Source organism: Protomyctophum parallelum (genome assembly GCF_964188405.1).
Source record: "Protomyctophum parallelum genome assembly, chromosome: 4".
Lineage (NCBI taxonomy): Eukaryota > Metazoa > Chordata > Actinopteri > Myctophiformes > Myctophidae > Protomyctophum > Protomyctophum parallelum.
Window position 1 is genome coordinate 47,530,501 of NC_139700.1, and position 22,967 is coordinate 47,553,467.

A 22,967-nucleotide genomic window follows, 5' to 3' on the forward strand; every position below is an offset into this window, starting at 1 on the left:
CAGGGGACAGCTAGTCTCTACAGAGGACAGCTAGTCTCTACAGAGGACAGCTAGTCTGTACAGGGGACAGCTAGTCTCTACAGGGGACAGCTAGTCTCTACAGAGGACAGCTAGTCTCTACAGGGGACAGCTAGTCTCTACAGAGGACAGCTAGTCTCTACAGAGGACAGCTAGTCTCTACAGAGGACAGCTAGTCTCTACAGGGGACTGCTAGTCTCTACAGGGGACAGCTAGTCTGTACAGAGGACTGCTAGTCTGTACAGGGGACAGCTAGTCTCTACAGGGGACAGCTAGTCTCTACAGGGGACAGCTAGTCTCTACAGAGGACAGCTAGTCTCTACAGAGGACAGCTAGTCTGTACAGGGGACAGCTAGTCTCTACAGAGGACTGCTAGTCTGTACAGGGGACAGCTAGTCTGTACAGGGGACAGCTAGTCTCTACAGAGGACAGCTAGTCTCTACAGAGGACAGCTAGTCTCTACAGGGGACTGCTAGTCTCTACAGGGGACAGCTAGTCTCTACAGAGGACAGCTAGTCTCTACAGGGGACAGCTAGTCTCTACAGGGGACAGCTAGTCTCTACAGGGGACTGCTAGTCTCTACAGAGGACAGCTAGTCTCTACAGAGGACAGCTAGTCTCTACAGGGGACAGCTAGTCTCTACAGGGGACTGCTAGTCTCTACAGGGGACTGCTAGTCTCTACAGAGGACAGCTAGTCTCTACAGAGGACAGCTAGTCTCTACAGGGGACAGCTAGTCTCTACAGGGGACAGCTAGTCTCTACAGGGGACTGCTAGTCTCTACAGGGGACAGCTAGTCTCTACAGGGGACAGCTAGTCTCTACAGAGGACTGCTAGTCTGTACAGGGGACAGCTAGTCTCTACAGAGGACTGCTAGTCTGTACAGGGGACAGCTAGTCTGTACAGGGGACAGCTAGTCTCTACAGGGGACAGCTAGTCTCTACAGAGGACTGCTAGTCTGTACAGGGGACAGCTAGTCTCTACAGAGGACTGCTAGTCTGTACAGGGGACAGCTAGTCTCTACAGAGGACAGCTAGTCTCTACAGAGGACAGCTAGTCTCTACAGAGGACAGCTAGTCTCTACAGGGGACAGCTAGTCTCTACAGGGGACAGCTAGTCTCTACAGAGGACTGCTAGTCTGTACAGGGGACAGCTAGTCTCTACAGAGGACTGCTAGTCTGTACAGGGGACAGCTAGTCTGTACAGGGGACAGCTAGTCTCTACAGAGGACAGCTAGTCTGTACAGGGGACAGCTAGTCTCTACAGAGGACAGCTAGTCTCTACAGAGGACAGCTAGTCTCTACAGGGGACAGCTAGTCTCTACAGGGGACAGCTAGTCTCCACAGGGGACTGCTAGTCTCTACAGGGGACAGCTAGTCTCTACAGGGGACAGCTAGTCTCTACAGAGGACTGCTAGTCTGTACAGGGGACAGCTAGTCTCTACAGAGGACTGCTAGTCTGTACAGGGGACAGCTAGTCTCTACAGAGGACAGCTAGTCTCTACAGAGGACAGCTAGTCTCTACAGGGGACAGCTAGTCTCTACAGGGGACAGCTAGTCTCTACAGGGGACTGCTAGTCTCTACAGGGGACAGCTAGTCTCTACAGGGGACAGCTAGTCTCTACAGAGGACTGCTAGTCTGTACAGGGGACAGCTAGTCTCTACAGAGGACTGCTAGTCTGTACAGGGGACAGCTAGTCTGTACAGGGGACAGCTAGTCTCTACAGAGGACAGCTAGTCTGTACAGGGGACAGCTAGTCTCTACAGAGGACAGCTAGTCTCTACAGAGGACAGCTAGTCTGTACAGGGGACAGCTAGTCTCTACAGAGGACAGCTAGTCTCTACAGGGGACAGCTAGTCTCTACAGAGGACTGCTAGTCTGTACAGGGGACAGCTAGTCTCTACAGAGGACAGCTAGTCTGTACAGGGGACAGCTAGTCTGTACAGGGGACAGCTAGTCTCTACAGAGGACTGCTAGTCTGTACAGGGGACAGCTAGTCTGTACAGGGGACAGCTAGTCTCTACAGAGGACTGCTAGTCTGTACAGGGGACAGCTAGTCTCTACAGAGGACTGCTAGTCTCTACAGGGGACAGCTAGTCTCTACAGAGGACTGCTAGTCTGTACAGGGGACAGCTAGTCTGTACAGGGGACAGCTAGTCTGTACAGGGGACAGCTAGTCTCTACAGAGGACTGCTAGTCTGTACAGAGGACTGCTAGTCTCTACAGGGGACAGCTAGTCTCTACAGAGGACTGCTAGTCTGTACAGGGGACTGCTAGTCTGTACAGGGGACAGCTAGTCTGTACAGGGGACAGCTAGTCTCTACAGAGGACTGCTAGTCTGTACAGGGGACAGCTAGTCTCTACAGAGGACTGCTAGTCTCTACAGGGGACAGCTAGTCTCTACAGGGGACAGCTAGTCTCTACAGGGGACAGCTAGTCTCTACAGAGGACAGCTAGTCTCTACAGAGGACAGCTAGTCTCTACAGGGGACTGCTAGTCTCTACAGAGGACAGCTAGTCTCTACAGAGGACAGCTAGTCTCTACAGGGGACAGCTAGTCTCTACAGGGGACTGCTAGTCTCTACAGGGGACAGCTAGTCTCTACAGGGGACAGCTAGTCTCTACAGAGGACAGCTAGTCTCTACAGAGGACTGCTAGTCTGTACAGGGGACAGCTAGTCTCTACAGGGGACAGCTAGTCTCTACAGAGGACAGCTAGTCTGTACAGAGGACAGCTAGTCTCTACAGAGGACTGCTAGTCTCTACAGGGGACAGCTAGTCTCTACAGGGGACTGCTAGTCTCTACAGAGGACAGCTAGTCTCTACAGGGGACAGCTAGTCTCTACAGGGGACAGCTAGTCTCTACAGGGGACAGCTAGTCTCTACAGGGGACTGCTAGTCTCTACAGGGGACTGCTAGTCTGTACAGGGGACAGCTAGTCTCTACAGAGGACAGCTAGTCTCTACAGGGGACAGCTAGTCTCTACAGGGGACTGCTAGTCTCTACAGGGGACAGCTAGTCTCTACAGAGGACAGCTAGTCTCTACAGGGGACAGCTAGTCTCTACAGAGGACAGCTAGTCTCTACAGGGGACTGCTAGTCTCTACAGAGGACAGCTAGTCTCTACAGGGGACAGCTAGTCTCTACAGAGGACAGCTAGTCTCTACAGGGGACAGCTAGTCTCTACAGGGGACTGCTAGTCTGTACAGGGGACAGCTAGTCTCTACAGAGGACAGCTAGTCTCTACAGAGGACAGCTAGTCTCTACAGAGGACAGCTAGTCTCTACAGGGGACAGCTAGTCTCTACAGGGGACTGCTAGTCTCTACAGGGGACAGCTAGTCTCTACAGGGGACAGCTAGTCTCTACAGGGGACTGCTAGTCTGTACAGAGGACAGCTAGTCTCTACAGGGGACTGCTAGTCTCTACAGGGGACTGCTAGTCTGTACAGAGGACAGCTAGTCTCTACAGGGGACTGCTAGTCTCTACAGGGGACAGCTAGTCTCTACAGGGGACTGCTAGTCTGTACAGAGGACAGCTAGTCTCTACAGGGGACAGCTAGTCTCTACAGAGGACAGCTAGTCTCTACAGAGGACAGCTAGTCTCTACAGAGGACAGCTAGTCTGTACAGAGGACAGCTAGTCTCTACAGGGGACTGCTAGTCTCTACAGAGGACAGCTAGTCTGTACAGAGGACAGCTAGTCTCTACAGGGGACAGCTAGTCTCTACAGGGGACAGCTAGTCTCTACAGGGGACTGCTAGTCTCTACAGAGGACAGCTAGTCTCTACAGGGGACAGCTAGTCTCTACAGAGGACAGCTAGTCTCTACAGAGGACAGCTAGTCTCTACAGGGGACAGCTAGTCTCTACAGAGGACAGCTAGTCTCTACAGAGGACAGCTAGTCTCTACAGAGGACAGCTAGTCTCTACAGAGGACAGCTAGTCTCTACAGGGGACAGCTAGTCTCTACAGAGGACAGCTAGTCTCTACAGAGGACAGCTAGTCTCTACAGAGGACAGCTAGTCTGTACAGAGGACAGCTAGTCTGTACAGAGGACAGCTAGTCTCTACAGAGGACAGCTAGTCTCTACAGAGGACAGCTAGTCTCTACAGGGGACAGCTAGTCTCTACAGAGGACTGCTAGTCTGTACAGGGGACAGCTAGTCTCTACAGAGGACAGCTAGTCTCTACAGGGGACAGCTAGTCTCTACAGGGGACAGCTAGTCTCTACAGGGGACAGCTAGTCTCTACAGGGGACAGCTAGTCTCTACAGAGGACAGCTAGTCTGTACAGAGGACAGCTAGTCTCTACAGAGGACAGCTAGTCTCTACAGGGGACAGCTAGTCTCTACAGAGGACAGCTAGTCTCTACAGGGGACAGCTAGTCTCTACAGAGGACAGCTAGTCTCTACAGAGGACAGCTAGTCTCTACAGAGGACAGCTAGTCTCTACAGGGGACAGCTAGTCTCTACAGAGGACAGCTAGTCTCTACAGGGGACAGCTAGTCTCTACAGAGGACAGCTAGTCTCTACAGGGGACAGCTAGTCTCTACAGGGGACAGCTAGTCTCTACAGAGGACAGCTAGTCTCTACAGGGGACAGCTAGTCTCTACAGAGGACAGCTAGTCTCTACAGAGGACAGCTAGTCTCTACAGGGGACAGCTAGTCTCTACAGAGGACAGCTAGTCTCTACAGGGGACAGCTAGTCTGTACAGGGGACAGCTAGTCTCTACAGGGGACTGCTAGTCTCTACAGGGGACTGCTAGTCTGTACAGGGGACAGCTAGTCTGTACAGGGGACAGCTAGTCTGTACAGGGGACAGCTAGTCTCTACAGGGGACAGCTAGTCTCTACAGGGGACTGCTAGTCTCTACAGAGGACAGCTAGTCTCTACAGGGGACAGCTAGTCTCTACAGGGGACAGCTAGTCTCTACAGAGGACAGCTAGTCTCTACAGGGGACAGCTAGTCTCTACAGAGGACAGCTAGTCTCTACAGAGGACAGCTAGTCTCTACAGAGGACAGCTAGTCTCTACAGGGGACAGCTAGTCTCTACAGAGGACAGCTAGTCTCTACAGGGGACAGCTAGTCTCTACAGAGGACAGCTAGTCTCTACAGAGGACAGCTAGTCTCTACAGAGGACAGCTAGTCTCTACAGGGGACAGCTAGTCTCTACAGGGGACTGCTAGTCTGTACAGGGGACAGCTAGTCTCTACAGAGGACAGCTAGTCTCTACAGGGGACAGCTAGTCTCTACAGGGGACAGCTAGTCTCTACAGAGGACAGCTAGTCTGTACAGGGGACAGCTAGTCTCTACAGGGGACTGCTAGTCTCTACAGAGGACAGCTAGTCTCTACAGGGGACAGCTAGTCTCTACAGAGGACAGCTAGTCTCTACAGAGGACAGCTAGTCTGTACAGGGGACAGCTAGTCTCTACAGGGGACAGCTAGTCTCTACAGAGGACAGCTAGTCTCTACAGAGGACAGCTAGTCTCTACAGGGGACAGCTAGTCTCTACAGAGGACAGCTAGTCTGTACAGGGGACAGCTAGTCTCTACAGAGGACAGCTAGTCTCTACAGGGGACAGCTAGTCTCTACAGAGGACAGCTAGTCTCTACAGAGGACAGCTAGTCTCTACAGAGGACAGCTAGTCTCTACAGAGGACAGCTAGTCTCTACAGGGGACAGCTAGTCTCTACAGGGGACAGCTAGTCTCTACAGGGGACAGCTAGTCTCTACAGAGGACAGCTAGTCTCTACAGAGGACAGCTAGTCTCTACAGGGGACTGCTAGTCTCTACAGGGGACAGCTAGTCTCTACAGGGGACAGCTAGTCTCTACAGGGGACAGCTAGTCTCTACAGGGGACAGCTAGTCTCTACGGGGGACAGCTAGTCTCTACAGGGGACAGGTGGCTCAGGGGTAGAGAGTGGCCGGTAGAGAGGCCGGATGGCAACCGTGACGTTTCCAGTTCGATCCCTGTGGGCTCCCCCAGAGTTGGTGTCAAAGTGTCCTTGAGCAAGACGCTGAACCCCTAATTGCTCCCGATGTGCAGTTTGGTGTCTTGCGTGGTTTCCTCCACCGTGTGTGTGTGTGTGGGTTACAATCAATATGTAAAGCGGTTTGGATAAAAGTGCTATATTTACAATTTTTACCAATACAGGTAGTCGGGACAGGGGATGATTATGTGGCGCTGGACTTTTTGTTATTTTTAAATCAGTGCCTGGCACTTTCACGTGTGTCGTTAGCCGGGGGAAAATAGTGGACATGGTCCCTAAAGCCAGCTGTGGTCCATCAAGGCGGATTTCATGGGGACTAGGTTGGTGGAGGGTGTGTAGAGCCCAGGATCACATTAGATGATTGACACAGGGGTGAAAAATCTTGGGATCAAAAATATATATGAAAAAAAGGCGGATTTCAGTGCTGCCAATTTCTGTTTTAACCCATTCAGACCTGACGTCGGAATTCAAAAAAATGTCTTCAAAATCCCCCAGAAGCAAAGATTTGAGTTAAAAACGTTCACTCTGAAAGAATATAATTATATTCAAAGATTTGTGCCACATTTTCACGATCTTTTTCTAAAATAGCAGACCTACAAGCTCGTAGCATGAGCTTGTAGATCTGCTATTTTTCAATAGCTAAATTATAACATGATGTTGATGATTCCCAAAATGGGTTAAAAGACCACTTCACCACTTTTCAACCTATCTTCATATAATAAGTCCTCACTAATAATCATGAAAAAATGGCGCAATTATTTTCTACTCTGTCTGTCTCATATTAGGGCTGTGGGCAGTTCAGAAACCGTCTTACAGTGACATCGATGGGGAATACACGCTAATAAAGACTGCAGGCTTTCTAGTCCTGAAAAAAATATTCTCACGATAATGAAAATCTAAACATTTTTGTAAAAAAATCTTGTTTAAAAAATAATCTGCCTAATGATGATGTCACTGGAAGACGGTTTCTAAACTGCCCACAGCCCTCCTGTGAGACACAGACTGAGTAGAAAAAAATCGTGCCATTTTATCATGATTATTAGTGAGGACCTATTATAATGAAGATTGGTTGAAAAGTGGTGAAGTGGTCCTTTAAAGCATAAATCTCAGATATTGTGAGAAATAATTGTTTCTGACTGTTTTGCCTTGTGTGTGTGTGTGTGTGTGTGTGTGTGTGCGTGCGTGCGTGCGTGCACAGGTCCTACCTGACACCAGTGAGGGACGAGGAGGCAGAGGCTCAGCGTAAAGCTCGCTCCCGACATGCTCGCCAATCGCGCCGCTCCACTCAGGTACAGCCGTCTGCTTATCATAAGCCACTTTTCTTGTAAATATCGGTTGTTGCGGGTCGTGTTTAACTCTTCTTACCGTCCTAAAAACTACAATCCAATATTGACCTGTAGTTATCATGTTAGATAGATAGATACTTGTAGTGCTGCAATGTTGCCAGTGCTAATGAGAGAGAGAGGTGGGGGGGGGGGTGGAGCTGCACCACTCGGTTCACACAGGTGTGATTATTTTTTTATCGCGAAACTGTGGCGCAAACCTTTGAATATATATTCTTTTAACTCAAATATTTGCTTCTGGGGAGGGGGTCACTGGAACAACATATTTTCAGATGGGGGTCGGTGGCCAAATACATATATTTTTGGGGGTCCTTGACATGAAATTGTTTGAGAACGACTGACATAGAAACACAGTTTTTTTCTTCAGAAAACTGTCATGATTTAGAAGACATTTGTAGAATCGTTCCTAGGTCAAAATGGGTTAAGTGAGGTGTGAACTCTTTGATTTGTGACACAGGGCGTGACGCTGACGGACCTGCAGGAGGCAGAGAAGAGCATGAAGACCACGGAGAACAACAACAAGGACACGAAGAGCACGGAGAACAAGGACAGCAAGGACATGAAGACCTCGGAGAACAAGGAAAACAAAGGGAAAGAGGACGACCGGGAACAGGACAAGGACAACAAGAAGAAGGCGGAGGAGGGGGTATGTCCAGTGTTGTTTCCGTCAGACTAAAACTATGACGAAAAATGTCCGTCGACTAGCTTTTTTTCACTGACGAAAACTAAATGGAAACTAAATAACTAAGCTGACTAAAACTAAATATATCGACAATTTTGTCAAGAAATAAAATGATGTTAGGAAGGGGACTAAGAGATCCAGTATAAGTCATTTTACACCTGGTCGCATGCTGAAAATAGACGATCTACAAGCTTGTAGATCGTTATTCGGCTATTTTCAGCAAGTGTAAAATCAGCCATTACGATTTACGACGGCATCAAGGCCCACCGTCTGTAGTCGACTACATTTTAGTCGACTAAATCTACCGTAGTTTTAGTCGACTAAAATCACATGACATTTAGTCAACTAAAACTAGACTCACACTAAAACATTCCAGATGACTAAAATGTGACTGAAACTAAATTAAAACTGTTCAAAAGACTATGACTAAAACTAAAATCAAATTTTGCTGCCAAAAACAATACTGGTGATGTCATGCCATGATGTCATACTGGGTTTGTGATGCGTGTTGTGATGTCATTGTACGATTGCTTCAGTCTTTGTCCATCCACGTGCCGCGGGTATTTGAGCCTTTTCTAGGGGAAATGGAAAAATCTTGATCTTAACCGGAAGTTAGCTCATGATGAGCAATCTTAGCGCAAGGGAGGGTCGCGGTACCACCTTATAGGCATGAATTATTTTACTGCGGCCGCGACCAGCCCTCAAAAAAAGCTTGTTTTGATTAGAATCACAATCTGGGGATTAGATTCAGAGATAAAAGGGTGTCGTTGGAGTCAATGAGAGGAGAACCTTTCTACTGCGGACCAGTAGGTTTGTCACACGGTTTGTCACAACACAGACGCTGATCAGACTACCGTCTATCAGCTATAGCGCGATCTGTAAATGAATCTAACGTATTATTAAGCGATTCTGTGTCTGTCTGTCTGTCATAAAAATCTAAATGTTTTTTTGCCTTGATTAATTTCCCCTCCTGTAGTACTTGCCCTGACGCGACATACCAAAGCCTACACGGGTTGTGCAAGACACGCACTGTGATTGGCCAGTCGCTGTGATTGACAGCCTAAACCTAACCCTAACCTCAGTAAAACTATACCTAACCCTAACCTTAACCTCAGTAAACTTAACTTGCCCGGGGGGCGTGGTTATAAGCACAACCCATGTAGGAATTAGTACTTATCGCCTCTGACACCAGACTGATTACACCTCAAAATACATACAGTACAATAAAATGATCTATTAAATTGCATCACCCACATTGTACATCATTTGGTGTTCATATATTCAAACGGGTAAGGACTAGTCAATATAAAACGCCTTAAGACGAGTATACTTGTCTGAGGCACCAGGCAGTTTTATTTGATAAGACGAGTGAGTATACTCGTCTTTAGCATCCTATGTGTTTTAACAGGAAGTGAGCTGGCGGTCTTATGTGATGTCATACTGGTTTGTGATGTCACTGTGTGTTAACAGGAAGTGAGCTGGCGTTCTCGCATCGCCAGCTTGCAGAAGTCGGACCTGCTGGGCCTGACGCAGCCTGCCGGCACGCCACGCCCCCAGACTTCCGACACGCCCCGCCCCCCGGCCTCCGACAAGAAAGGTAGCGTGGAAAACTTTATTGTGAATGAACTCGCCGCAAAACGGCCGCTATGGGCTACAGTGGTGTGCACTTGATAATGGCAGGGGCTGGTACTCCTGTGGTACGACATTTTTCATGGTACCACTTTATTCTATGCGTCACCACTACATGGTGGCAGAGAGCAACTAATGCTCATACACAGGCACTTTGTGTCAGTATGAGACAGGGCTGCTTAACCCTTACACCGCTAGCACGTATTGAAAAATGTGGATCTAATTCACGCCAGCATTTTTTCCAGTCGAGCTCTTATCTTGAAAAGCCACATTTCCAGTCTACCGGAAGTAGTATTAACCTAGGACGCTGAACGGAGCCTGGACAGGCCTTGTTTACAATATGAATCCAAACCGGGGCACTGGATTGCTCCACATCGTCGGCTCTGTGCCATCAAAGAAACGTTGTTTTGACCAAAATGCCATCTGGGACAAAGGAATAGGAGATACAGGCGATTGAAAGAAACAGATAGAATGGATTATTATGCCGACGACGATCTAAGATGGGCGATCTTGTGCTGTGCTAACAACATGGCTAGCTAACCGACTATCGTAAGTAGCATTATGGCTCGATCGATCAAATGCACTATAAAAGCGCAATTGCCATTAATCAACAGCAATGGCGGTAAGTGTAGTGTCAAAAAATAGGCTTCAATTGACCTAGATGTACAGCAATGGCGCTGCAAGTATTAACTGGGTGGACTATTAGTTTATAATCAAGAATGAAATCAAGTCATTTTGAGGCAGAAACAAGCTTTCAGTCTACAATATATGAAATATAACTCCCAGGAATGGCACATAATACAAAATGCAGGGGTTTCATTAACCATATGGATACATTGAGTGGGCTATAATGTTTAAATATATTCAAATATGGGCCTAACGTTCCTTAACCTCCCAAAATGCCTGTTGTTAAGGAAAGGGGTAGGAAGAATTCAAAAGCAATTGTTTAGTTATACACAACCACATTTATGCTTAGTGCCTCATGCGGGAATCGAAACCCAGGCTCTGATTTGCAAGCTCACAGACACAACCCACTGCTCCATCAACTGGTTAGTTGGTTACTGTATGTAGTTTCAAACATTGGAACTACAACAAAGCAGGGCGCTATTGGCTATGTAATTACAAACTTTGAAACTACAACAAAGCAGGGCGCTATGGGCTATGTAGTTCCAAACATTGGAACTACAACAAAGCAGGGCGATATGGGCTATGTAGTTCCAGCAGGGTGCTATGGGCTATGTTGTTCCAAACATTGGAACTACAACAAAGCAGGGCGCTATGGGCTATGCAGTTCCAAACATTGGAACTACAACAAAGCACGGCGCTATGGGCTATGTAATTCCAAACTTTGAAACTACAACAAAGCAGGGCGCTATGGACTATGTAGTTCCAAACATTGGAACTACAACAAAGCAGGGCACTATGGGCTATGTAGTTCCAGCAGGGTGCTGTGGGCTATGTAGTTCCAAACATTGGAACTACAACAAAGCAGGGCACTGTGGGCTATGTAGTACCAAACATTGGAACTACAACAAAGCAGGGTGCTATGGGCTATGTAGTTCCAAACATTGGAACTACAACAAAGCAGGGAGCTATGGACTATGTAGTTCCAAACATTGGAACTACAACAAAGCAGGGTGCTATGGGCTATGTAGTTCCAGCAGGGTGCTGTGGGCTATGTAGTTCCAAACATTGGAACTACAACAAAGCAGGGCGCTATGGGCTATGCAGTTCCAAACATTGGAACTACAACAAAGCAGGGTGCTATGGGCTATGTAGTTCCAAACATTGGAACTACAACAAAGCAGGGCGCTATGGGCTATGTAGTTCCAAACATTGGAACTACAACAAAGCAGGGCGCTATGGGCTATGCAGTTCCAAACATTGGAACTTTCTCATTGATATATATGCTAGTGACGTAACTCACTCTATGGGTCTGGTGTGTCCACTCACTGTCCACCCTGATTATAGCTGATTGGCTGCTAAGGGGAAATAGGGGGGGGGGGGTTTCATGTCTGAGCTAATTGGCTGCTAAGTGGAAGGGGGTGTGCCCTGTGTTAGATGGCGTGGTGGGTACAGGGGAGAGCGAGACGGAGCGATGGGCGAGAGAGAGCCGAGAGAGGAGGCGAGCGCGGGCCAGGAGGAGAGGACAGCGCACTGGAGAGGTAAATATTAATTATAACGATATCAATTGAATCACTGGATAGTTACATACACTTACTTCTTAATTATAATTATATAATTTTCACTCAACAAATTATTCACCACTTTCATTAAAACTAAATGGGTTAAATCATTCAACGCCAATGATGTATTTTGATGCCAATGGCGACCTTTTGATAGTCTTTTGATGTTTTTTATTGATTACGTTTGATCACGCTCTTCACCACCATATGAATAGCACTGGGTTGCTAGGCGACCCGAGAAAGAAAAAAGAAATTAACCTACAAGTGGAAAAATTCAGCCTCCAATCGGCCTCCATGTAAACTGTCTCTTGGGAGGCTTATTTTTATGCCCTACGCATGCGTCACGCTCATTATTCTGCCCTATAGAGCGTCCCAGTCCCGCCCCCTTTCACGACGACGCCAGGCCCAGGAAATAATTTCCAATGCATTTTCCCCATAGACATTTCAAAGAGTATTTATTGAAAGACCTTTTAAGCGTCACAATATTTTGGACCAAACAAATAATTACAAAGAAGAAAAACAACAAAAAATGTGTTTTTTCTTCTTTCTAATTATTTGTTCGGCCCACACTGTGGGCACTGTGGGTTGCCTTTTATATGAGCAGTGAGACGGGAGGCATTGAGAGAGGTGTGTTTTCTGTCTCTCTCTCAGAGTGACGACAACGAACCCAGCGGAGAGGACGAAGTGTCTGGTAGCAACGCAGATACACAGGTGTGTGTGTGTGTGTGTGTGTGTGTGTGTGTGTGTGTGTGTGTGTGTGTGTGCGTGTGTGTGTGTGTGTGTGTGTGCGTGCGTGCGTGCAGGGCTCCAGACTAACTTTTTCACACGGGTGCCACCTACCTTTTCATTTGGTAGCGCCACCACAAATTAGGTAGCACCATTTATTTTCTTTGTATAGCGTGGTATTAATACATGACCTTATCATTCGTCCACATCTTGTGCCATTTATTTATGTAGTGGTTTCCACCATTAAAGGTTTGAATCATAAAACCCCCTACAAAGGTCACTTTGTAAAAAACAGCAACCTACCTGGTTATACTTCAAAACACTGTAAATGGTTTCAACCCAACACAAAGTCAATAAAGGCAATACTTATTCCACACACAGAAAGTCAGTTTAAGGTTTTGTGTTGAAAATTAAATGCAGTCCAAACCTTCAAAAAACTATCTTTTCCTTGTCTTCATGGGCCAACTTGTGAAAGCTGCATGCCTTTATTGTGAAGGCAAAAGTTCGTAACCCTTGAAGGTTTCAGAAATGCCATGAAAGCAAAGGTTTAAAGCCTCAGTCTGTGATTTCTTAACCCATCCCTAAGAAAAATAGCAGATCTACAAGCTCGTAGTGCGGCTTGTAGATCTGCTTTTTTTTATCGTGAAAATGTGTCGCAGATTTGTAATATATATTCTTTCAGAGCAAATGTTTTTAGCTCAAATCTTTGCTTCTGGGAGGCGGGGTCCCTGGAACAACATATTTTCAGATGGGGGGGTTGGCGGCCAATTTGTTTTTTCTCCAGAAAACTGGAGGATTTAGAAGACATTTTGTAGAATCGTCAGGTCTGAATGGGTTATAAGGGTGGTTCTTCAAAAGGTTAGTGAAAAACAACGGGGGATTACGGTGAATTAATCCCTCAGTCAAACTGTTAACGCTTCTAAAGAGAGATCAGATTTATTAGCACGAGGTTAGTAATGGAAAGATTTAATCTCCAGGTTTTGGGGGGGGGGGGGGGAATGGCAGTTGGGCAGTGGGAGCTTTTCAGAGTAAAATCTGCATCATCTGCTTGGCATTCCTATCGCCTTTATTCTGAAGAAAAGTGTTAACTGTTTGTTGTGTTTGTGTTTTCTTTTCTTCCCCCTAACCAGTCGGAGCGACAGTTAACCTCCAGGTAGGATGAGTTCACTCTGTTGACCTTTTGACCCCTTGTCACTGTATGACCTCATTGTTGTCAGCATTATATTGTCCATATGATTGACCTTTGACCCCTTGTTGCTCTCAGGTCAGACCCGGCCGGAGGCTCGGCCAGCAGAGACTATAAGAAGGTAAGCCCTGATGGTCAGTGGTACTAGGGCATTCACTTCTAGTCAGTTTTACTAGTTGCCTAGTTTACTAGTTGTTACCTAGTCGACTAGTTGTTACCTTTTTACATAATGCTACCTATTATGTAAAAAAGAAAAAGGGAAATAAATGTGTACATTGTGACTATAAGTATAATCTACCTGATCTTGACGCCTACAAAATCGGGGATTTTCTTTTTTTTTAATCAACTAGTCAACTAGCACCAACAAGATCAACTAGTGGATTTACTAGTCGACTAGTTGAATAGTCTACTAGTTGCTTAATCTAAGTGGTACAGACCAGTGGTTCCCAAACTTTTTCACATCAAGGACCCCCAAATTGACACTAACTAGCCCCGCGGACCCCCATTTGAAAAGATATGCCAGGGACCCCCATAAGAGAAGATTTTTACGGCTCTAGCAGTGATCTCTGAGACCCCAATTTGTATTATAACATATCAATGTTAATTTAACCCATTTTGGACTGAGGTCGATTTAAAAAAAAAGGCTTTATATGTCAGTGGTGCTCAACCTTTTTCACGTCAAGGACCCCCAGAATTATCTCTATTGGGCCACGGACCTCAGAGTTACAGACCCATAAGGGGTCCATTTGGTTCCAAACTATCATTTAGCTGGGGGGGACCCCCTGGAACTGCCTCAAGGACCCCATGGGGGTCCCCGGATCCCACTTTTTGGAACCACTGGTAAAAAAAGGTAATTTACTCAAGTGCTGTACTTAACTCATTCGCCGCGGCCATGGAACGTCTCGTGCGACGGAAGTAAACCGGGAAAAAAACGGAAGTGAAAAGTCAGAGAGCTGTTGATCTCAAACGGAACAGGTTTTTTTTACAATCCAGTTATCTCTGGAATCGAGCTTGATTCACGGCTCATAACTAAAGTATTGATGATCGCCGTTTCAAAATGGATGCTGTGGGTGAACAAAATAGTCAATCACGGGAGACGTTGCATAATCGATTTACCACTAAATGAATAGTGAAATATTATTTTAATATATTAACTAGTGAAATAAGGCGAGTAAAGTGGGTGAGTAATTAAGTACAATTTTGAGGATTTTTTGCTTTACTACTTTACTTCTACTCCACTACATCTCAGAGGCAAATATTGTACTTTTACTTTTACTTACACTCTAGAATTATTGTTTTGTTGCTTTGTAGATTTTTATTGTTATTACAAAAAACATACTTTAACCACTTCTGATCATCCCTCTACAAGCTCACAAAATGGTATAGATCTTCTATTTTCAAAGGATTTCCATCCTGGGTTGGCAGGGGTACTCGCGGGGGCTGGGCGCGGTGTGCTGAGTCGCACATCAATCGAAGATGTCAATGTGACGGCGTGATTATGAATCCCACTAACGTTCTAGGTTAGACCCGCCTATAAACATGTGTCTGATTGGCTGGCACAGTTTTACTGAGGTCAGGCTTAGGTTTAGGCATACTGTAGTTGCAAAAAACCGAGAACTGTCAATCACAGCGACTACTGGCCAATCACTGGCCCAGAACTGCGGTGGGATCCATAATAATAACGTGTCAAAGACATTATAATGGTCAATGACTGGCTGCTAGTGCTACATTATATTATTATATAACTTTACCTGGGTTACATCTTCTGATAGTTGTACTTGAATGTTTACGTAAGATAATAATCCTGTGCGAGTGTCATATGGACAAAATACAGCTTGTGACGACGCACGCTGATAAAACGATAACACCATGGAAGGCCTGCGATGCGTTAAGGACACCAAGGATTCGACAGTGATGTCACTGTTTGTGTAGCTAAAAAAAAAAAATCTCTTAACACTGAATCCTTCATTGTGAACTCGGTCAACCTTTCGAGACTTGCTACACGGTACCACTGCACCGTGGACCGGTGGTTGGGGAAACCCTGATCTACAAGCTCACAGCAGCAGGACAACTTCCGTACGTCCTCACGTGTGTGTGTGTGTGTGTGTGTGTGTGTGTGTGTGTGTGTGTGTGTGAGTGTAGTTGTTTGAGGACGTTTCCAGGGAGAACAATCAGCTTCATTCTCAGCTTCAAGACACTCAGAGGATCATCAGCCAGACCAGAGTGGAGCTGGAGAAAGCTGCACAGGTACACGCACACGCACGTGCACACACACACACACACACACACACATACTGCACATGTACACACACACACATAAGTAACACCGGGGAATCGAACCCGGGCCTCCCGCGTGGAAAGCCAACATCTTAACCACTAAGCCAGAGGGATATCCCTATGACTCAGGGGGTGATATTAGACTTTTGAGGCCATCAGGCTGAGGCTGTGAGCCACTGCTACACGCACACACACACGCACGCACACACACGCATGTTTACATTCCATCATCAGGACAGTGTCGCTTGCCAAACAGATGAGTTGTTGTAGTCAAGCGACACTGTAGCCTGATTGAATATAAACTGGGATACCTCTCCCTGCATGATATTTAATAAAAGCAGTGGAGCACACACACACACACACACATCCAGAAGGTCAGATGTAATTTAAAAGACACTCATCCAGAAAGCAGGGCGTCTTCCTAAGCTGTGTGTCCTCATGCATGTCTAAACTAACTGACCGCCTCTTCAGGCTGTACCCTAGACCTTTTTTTAGGACTCGAACTTTGTCAGGAATCTTCGAGCGAACATCCGGACCATTTGTTTCTAATTGATTTGAAAAAATAAGCGCAGCGCGTCTCCCCCGCTCTTTATCAATCTCTCTCGTCTCTCCACACACACACACACACACACACAGCGTCACTGTGTCACTGGCTCCGCGACAACAAAACTGATTTGCGAGCTTGCTGGCAGGCAGACGACAGCATTATGAAGCACCAACACACACCGGGTGCACAGCGTAGCTTGCTCGTTAGCGGTCACTCGTTAATTTGTTCCACCTGTGTACTCTCAAGGTATGAATGCAGCTTCAGAAGCGCATTGAAGTGGGCACAGGGCAAAAGCAGAACCTCCGTCACCATGACCGTTTTGCTTAACAATGATCAGAGCTCACTGCTATTTGGCAATAGGCTATGTGATGCTAGAGAGCATATATGCTAATATATTATGGCTGCTAGTAAGAACGGTTACCCCTTCAGGAATGCACTAGAAACTTACTCTTTTTTCATATTGCATTCTCGCCGAGATATATTTTCGACTTAATAAAAAAGGAAAAAAATATATATTTTTTTAAATTAAAAATTAAAATAAAATAAAACGAATGGTTCAAGCCCATTAATTAATATTCGAGTGCCAACACTAACGAGCGAACATTCAAACCTTGAATGTTTGGGGACTGCCTTACCGCCTCTACATAAAACTGCCTGCCAAAGATATAGTGGGAGTAATTCCACGCTGTCGGCCCATAGAAGCAGAAAGCTGCTTCACCGTGTTTTTTTTGTTACCATTTTTCAAGGCCAGAGGGGGATGTTTGACGATGACAAAGCCAGATTGTGGGTATTTGTGTGGATAGAAGACATGTAGGGGAGCCCAAAGCAATGGGAAAAGTTGAATTCCATGTTATAGGACCTTTCATTAAATGTCTGTCTGTCTGTCCGTCCAACAGAGACAGGAGAGGTTCAGTGATTGCTCTGCTCTGCTGGAGTTGGAGAAGAAGGTAAGAGATCTCTGTCTCCATCTCTGTGTTCGACGCGGTGCGGCTCGACGCCAGGCGCCGTGTCGTGAGCTCGTAGATCGGCTCGTTTAAAATGAGCGTTTGCCTCCTTTTGAGTGGTAATATTTGACAATCTGGATTGATTTATTGATTGATTGATTGCCCCCTTGCTTCCATGTCCATGCTCTTCGTCACCTCCTCACCGTTGTCTTCCTCAGGAGAGGAGGATGTTGGAACGACGTGTAGCTGAGTTGGAGGAGGAGCTAAAGGTGAGAGATTATTAGTATTGATCTCATGTCTGCCAAGAAATTATTTTGCCCGTGGATGGATGGATGGATGGATGGATTGATTGATTGATTGATTGCTGGATGGATGGATGGATTGATTGATAGACACATAGATAGATTCCCATGAACAAGAGATATTTCATACTATAGCACAGATGACATCCTCCTGTTCATTGGATGCTATCCCCACCCCATTTCTCAAATAAGTTTTAGATAGTATTTTAATGCACATATTAAACATGCCACCAAGACGGCCTTTTTCCATCTCGGAAACATAGAATCAGAGCCTACCTGTCAGTAAACATTAAAACCACGCTTTTGTCTTCTCACGATTGGATTGTTGCAACGCACTTTTATCTGGCCTCCCAAAGAAATCAACTGACAAGCAGCCGCAGCCATGGTCCTAACAAAAACCAAGATGCGAGACCATATCACCCCAGTTTTAGCCTCCTTACACTGGCTCCCAGTTGTTTTTATAATTGATTTTAAAGTTATTTTACTTGTTTACAAAGCTTTAAATGGCCTCGCTCCCACCTATCTCCAGGACGGCTTGCCCAGGTATGTCCCAAACCGCCCCCTTAGGTCCACCACTGCTGGCCTGCTTGAAAAGCCACAAAGAATGGCATTTAAGAAATATGGGGAAGCAGCGTTCTCCTTCCACAGGCAGACCGCCTGGAATAAACTTCCAATGCACCTTAAGGCCACTTCATACTCCTATTTTACCGCTGTAGTGCCGAAATGATTTTGGCTCGTCAGAGATTTTCAGTAGCACCGAAGAGCCGACTTTAGGACGGTACCCGCCCCCCCAAAACCTCAAATGACGTCACATTGTAAGGCTCTACAGAGCCGAACCGACTTTTATTCAGCTCTAAAATAGGAGTATGAATCGCGCCTTAGACTGGCACCCTCCCTAGATGTTTTTTTAAACACAGCTTAAGACCCACTTTTTTACTCTTGCATTTGGCTGAGTCCTGATTTTTGTTTTTGTTGACTCACTGTTTTACCTATTTGATTGGTTTTTTTTTTATGCATTTTTTTCATTACGCCTCTGTCCTGTGCTTTCACTGATCTTGCCCTGATTGTCACCCTGAGTGTGATGTTGGTTGGTGCTTTAGCATTTCTTTGTGATGTTTGATGTTTTTGACATTTCTTGTACTTTGATTGTGCCTTGATTGTTATGTTGTTGATATTTTTTTAGTTACTTTGTACTTTATTTGTCTTGTAAAGCACTTTGCGCTGCACTCGTGTCATGAAAGGTGCTCTATAAAAAAGTGTATTATTATTATTATAGAGATATGTCCATGTTGTGAAGCTGTTTTGAAGCATCCCTCCCTCCCTCCCTCCGTCCGTCTCTCGCCATGCAGGTCCTGGGAGACTTGAGAGCCGACAACCAGCGTCTCAAAGACGAGAACGGCGCTCTGATCCGCGTGATCAGCAAACTCTCCAAGTAGCGAGAGACCCTCTCCCCCCCACCCCCACCCACCCCCCCTCCAGGAGAGACGCCGTCCTCCGGGCCGTCACAATTATTACATAATCCATTCTGACCTGAGATCATATTCTACAAATGTCGTTCTTTGATTTTTCTAAAATAATAAGCTTGTAGGTCTGCTATTTTTCATAGCATAATGCTTACACCAAAATGGGTTCCCGCCCAAAATGGGTTAATGGCATCATAGCAATTATTTGAGATTTTTTCGTGCATAATCGTCTAAAATAAAAATGAAAAACGGAAACAGCGTTGTAAGCTTGTAGATCGGCTATTTAAACGCCATTTCAAAAAATAAATATTACAAGATAATTAAATACGTCAGTGCCCCTGTGCATTTCTTTTATTTTTATTACGAGGCCTTAAAGGCAATCTGAAATGTATTTATTTCTTTATTTGTATTCAAATGTTGTCCAATGTTCAAGGGCCCCAAAACACAATTAAATGGTGAACTTAAATGTGTGATTAACAACCCCTCGCATCCCTCCAAGTAGCGAGATACATTACCAATTCAAGTTGACAATTAATTGTCACACAGAAATTGCAATTAACAATTTAATTGTGTTTGGGGGTTTTTTACGTGCACATTGGAACTTTACAATCTGTATTTCTGTTTGCCTTTCAGGCCTTCTTATCACAAATAATAAATAACTCTTTCCAAAAAAATATATATAGCAGAAACAAGCTTACAACATAGAAAAATAGTAAAATAGTTGATTTACAAGGTTGTAGATCTGACATTTTTCAACATGGAAACGATTGACGAGTATGCAAAAAATAATTGCGATTTTCTCAAATAATTGCCATTAGACGATTGATTATGCAGTAATTGTGACAGTCCTCGTCCTCCCCTTCCCTCACATCCTTCCAAGTGCCAAAGAGAGCCACAGAAAGTCACGACGACAACTGAGGCAGGACAAAACCACGTCCCACGCCTGACTTACGTACGTCGCTGCGCGCCGCGTCCCGCCACGTCCCGCCACCGAATCCTGCCGCGGCGCTTATCGATCGGCCGCGTTCGGTTCGGTGCGAGACAGCGGTGCGCAATGACGTGATACTTTAGAATGTAACGGGTCCATTCAGTTACGCTCTTTGTTTTAACAATCACATCATCGTAGGTTTATTATTTTTTTTATTTTGTCTGACAGAAATATAAAGGTATCGTCAGCAAAAAGGACAAACATGCTATTAGACCTTAACTACAAATCATTTACATCTATCAGGAAGAGCAGGGGACCAAGGATTGATCCTTGAGGTACACCACCGTGTCAAATTCCACGAATCTCTAGTTATATACAATTGGAGGCTTTTTACTGCCGAGAGCAGTGAAGACCTCCCACAGCACCATGCACGACTGACCACCAGGGGGCGCACACACCAGGGGAACATTGACGAAGTGCACACACATTCCTACGCGTGCATCACTTCCTCGTTGCACATTCCGTGAAAAACAAACAAAGAAAAACGCAGCGGCAACTCGGTGGCTCCTGTTAAGATTCCCCACGACTAGTGTTATTTTCTTTGTGGTTCACATTCACGCGAAGTTTTCACGTTTTATTTATTTAAATTTTCTTTTTTTTTTTCACGAATTTGACTAATGATGTTCCTCCTCGGCCTCCGTGCTTCTGACCCAGTGCTCCTCAAAGTGGGGTCAGATTGGTTTCTTTTGAAAACGAAAAAACTACAGAATGACATCAGACCATAACCCCACCCCCACAAAAAGAACTACAGAATGACATCAGACCATAACTCCACCCACACAAGAAGAACTACATAATGACATCAGACCATAACACCACCCCCACAAGAACTACAGAATGACATCAGACGAAAACTCCACCCCCACATGTTTTGTTTCTATTTTGTATTTTTCAAATGAAGACGCAAGTCTGAACACGTGTTTCAAACTTGTTTTTGTTTCGTTTTATCCTAAAGGAACATTTCAGCTTTTTTGTCAAATCTCCATGGGTCCTCTACTAATGCTCACTAATCGGACTACAATGTAATTTCCTGTCCAAACCTCGCCTACCGTGGTGAGTTCAGACGGACACGGTGCCTAGTTAAAGCACATGGCATAAGGAGACGATGGAAGATGAGGCTGAAAATGGCTGGATTGCTCCTTTACAAAAAAGCATGGGTTCTCAACACTTCGTGCGGGGCCCACTGGGGGGGTCCAGAGTGAACCAGTGTGAGGGCCTTTCACAGGGTCCATTTGGTTCCATCTGTACGCTCTCAGAGTTACAGTCCTGTAAGGGTCCATTTGGTTCCATCTGTACGCTCTCAGAGTTACAGACCCGTAAGGGTCCATTTGGTTATATTTGTACGCTCTCAAGAGTACAGACCCGGGTCCATTTGGTTCCATGTGTACACTCTCAGAGTTACAGACCCGTAAAGGTCCATTTGGTTCCATTTGTACACTCTCAGAGTTACAGACCCGTAAGGAAGAAAATAACAGATCCACAAGCCTGCAGTGTGTCGCGACGCAAAGGCGGTGTGGGCTTACAGATCGGGCTATTTTCAACTAAGATATTTAATTCACAGCAAAAACAAAAGTCCAGTGTACCAGCCCTGGGGGACTCCAGTCAACCACGCCTATAGGGTTTAAGTGGTTAAAGGGATATTTCACTTTCAAACATGTTTGGGGTCATGTTACCGTCTATTCTAGCTTCCGTGTCTCACCCCGGACACTTTGTAAGTCGCTCGGTTCAGTATTTTCTATATCTGATCATTCATTTTAGCTGCCCCACCCCCTTCCTATACAAAACCGTTGTAACTGCAAACGCCATTTTAACCATTTTTGATTCGTCATAAACACCCAGCTTTGGTTCTATCGTGATTGATACAAGTCAGTCACCAGATAGATTTGATTTGATTTGATCCGGTTGTTTTCATTTTCCCTCAAAAAAATAAAAACCACAGCCCCCCTCACGCATTAGAAGGCCGATATCAGTCACCTTCAGAACCGAGGACGGGTGTTTTCAATGAACCCATCGTGGTTAAAATGGAGGTTGAAGTTGCAATGGGTTTGTGTAGAAAGGGGGCGTGTCTGATCAAATTAACGTCAAATATCTAAATACTGAATCGAGCAACTTAAAAACTGTCTGGGGTGAATCACAAGAGCCTGAGTAGACTTTAAAAAGACCCCAAACATGTTTGAAAGTGAAATATCCCTTTAACCACTTAAACCCTATAGGCGTGGTTGACTGGAGTCCCCCAGGGCTGGTACACTAGACTTTTGTTTTTGCTGTAAATTAAATATCTTAGTTGAAAATAGCCCGATCTGTAAGCTCACACCGCCTTTGCGCCGCGACACACTGCAAGCTTGTGGATCTGCTATTGGCAGATTGGCTGGCAACATTAGATTTTTTTCCTTACAGGTCTGTAACTCTGAGAGTGTACTTGGAACCAAATGGACCCATACAGGTCTGTAACTCTGAGAGTGTACACATGGATCCAAATTGACCCTTACAGGTCTGTAACTCTGAGAGCGTAGAAATGGAACAAAATGTACCCTTACAGGTATTTTTATAATTTGTTTGTGTACAGATGACCCTCGATTTTACTCACCGTAGGCGGGTGTGTTTTTTTCCGTAGGAGACAAGTTCATCTCGGAGGGGTGATCCAAGAATTCCCCATTCCATTTCACTCCTGTTATAACCATGATCTTTAGCTGCGT

At 45.7% G+C, this 22,967-nt stretch overlaps 1 protein-coding gene across 3 annotated transcripts in view; it reads left to right on the plus strand.

Moving 5' to 3' along the window:
• The window catches only part of LOC310857050 (protein phosphatase 1 regulatory subunit 12A), a 336,915-nt gene extending 315,323 nt beyond the window's left edge, over nucleotides 1–21,592 (plus strand). For 2 of the 3 annotated variants that reach the window (XM_083762658.1, XM_083762659.1), the window contains 11 exons: nucleotides 7,197–7,287; nucleotides 7,799–7,987; nucleotides 9,494–9,620; nucleotides 11,714–11,817; nucleotides 12,490–12,549; nucleotides 13,695–13,717; nucleotides 13,829–13,871; nucleotides 15,893–15,997; nucleotides 17,471–17,521; nucleotides 17,737–17,787; nucleotides 19,170–20,721. In XM_083762658.1, coding sequence (XP_083618784.1) covers nucleotides 7,197–7,287; nucleotides 7,799–7,987; nucleotides 9,494–9,620; nucleotides 11,714–11,817; nucleotides 12,490–12,549; nucleotides 13,695–13,717; nucleotides 13,829–13,871; nucleotides 15,893–15,997; nucleotides 17,471–17,521; nucleotides 17,737–17,787; nucleotides 19,170–19,256 — 931 coding nt within the window. In that variant the 3' untranslated portion in view covers nucleotides 19,257–20,721. Of the gene's footprint in view, nucleotides 1–7,196; nucleotides 7,288–7,798; nucleotides 7,988–9,493; nucleotides 9,621–11,713; nucleotides 11,818–12,489; nucleotides 12,550–13,694; nucleotides 13,718–13,828; nucleotides 13,872–15,892; nucleotides 15,998–17,470; nucleotides 17,522–17,736; nucleotides 17,788–19,169 lie in introns of all 3 variants that reach the window. The other variant, XR_014569122.1, reaches the window with a different exon arrangement.
• The last annotated feature ends 1,375 nt before the right edge of the window (nucleotides 21,593–22,967 follow it).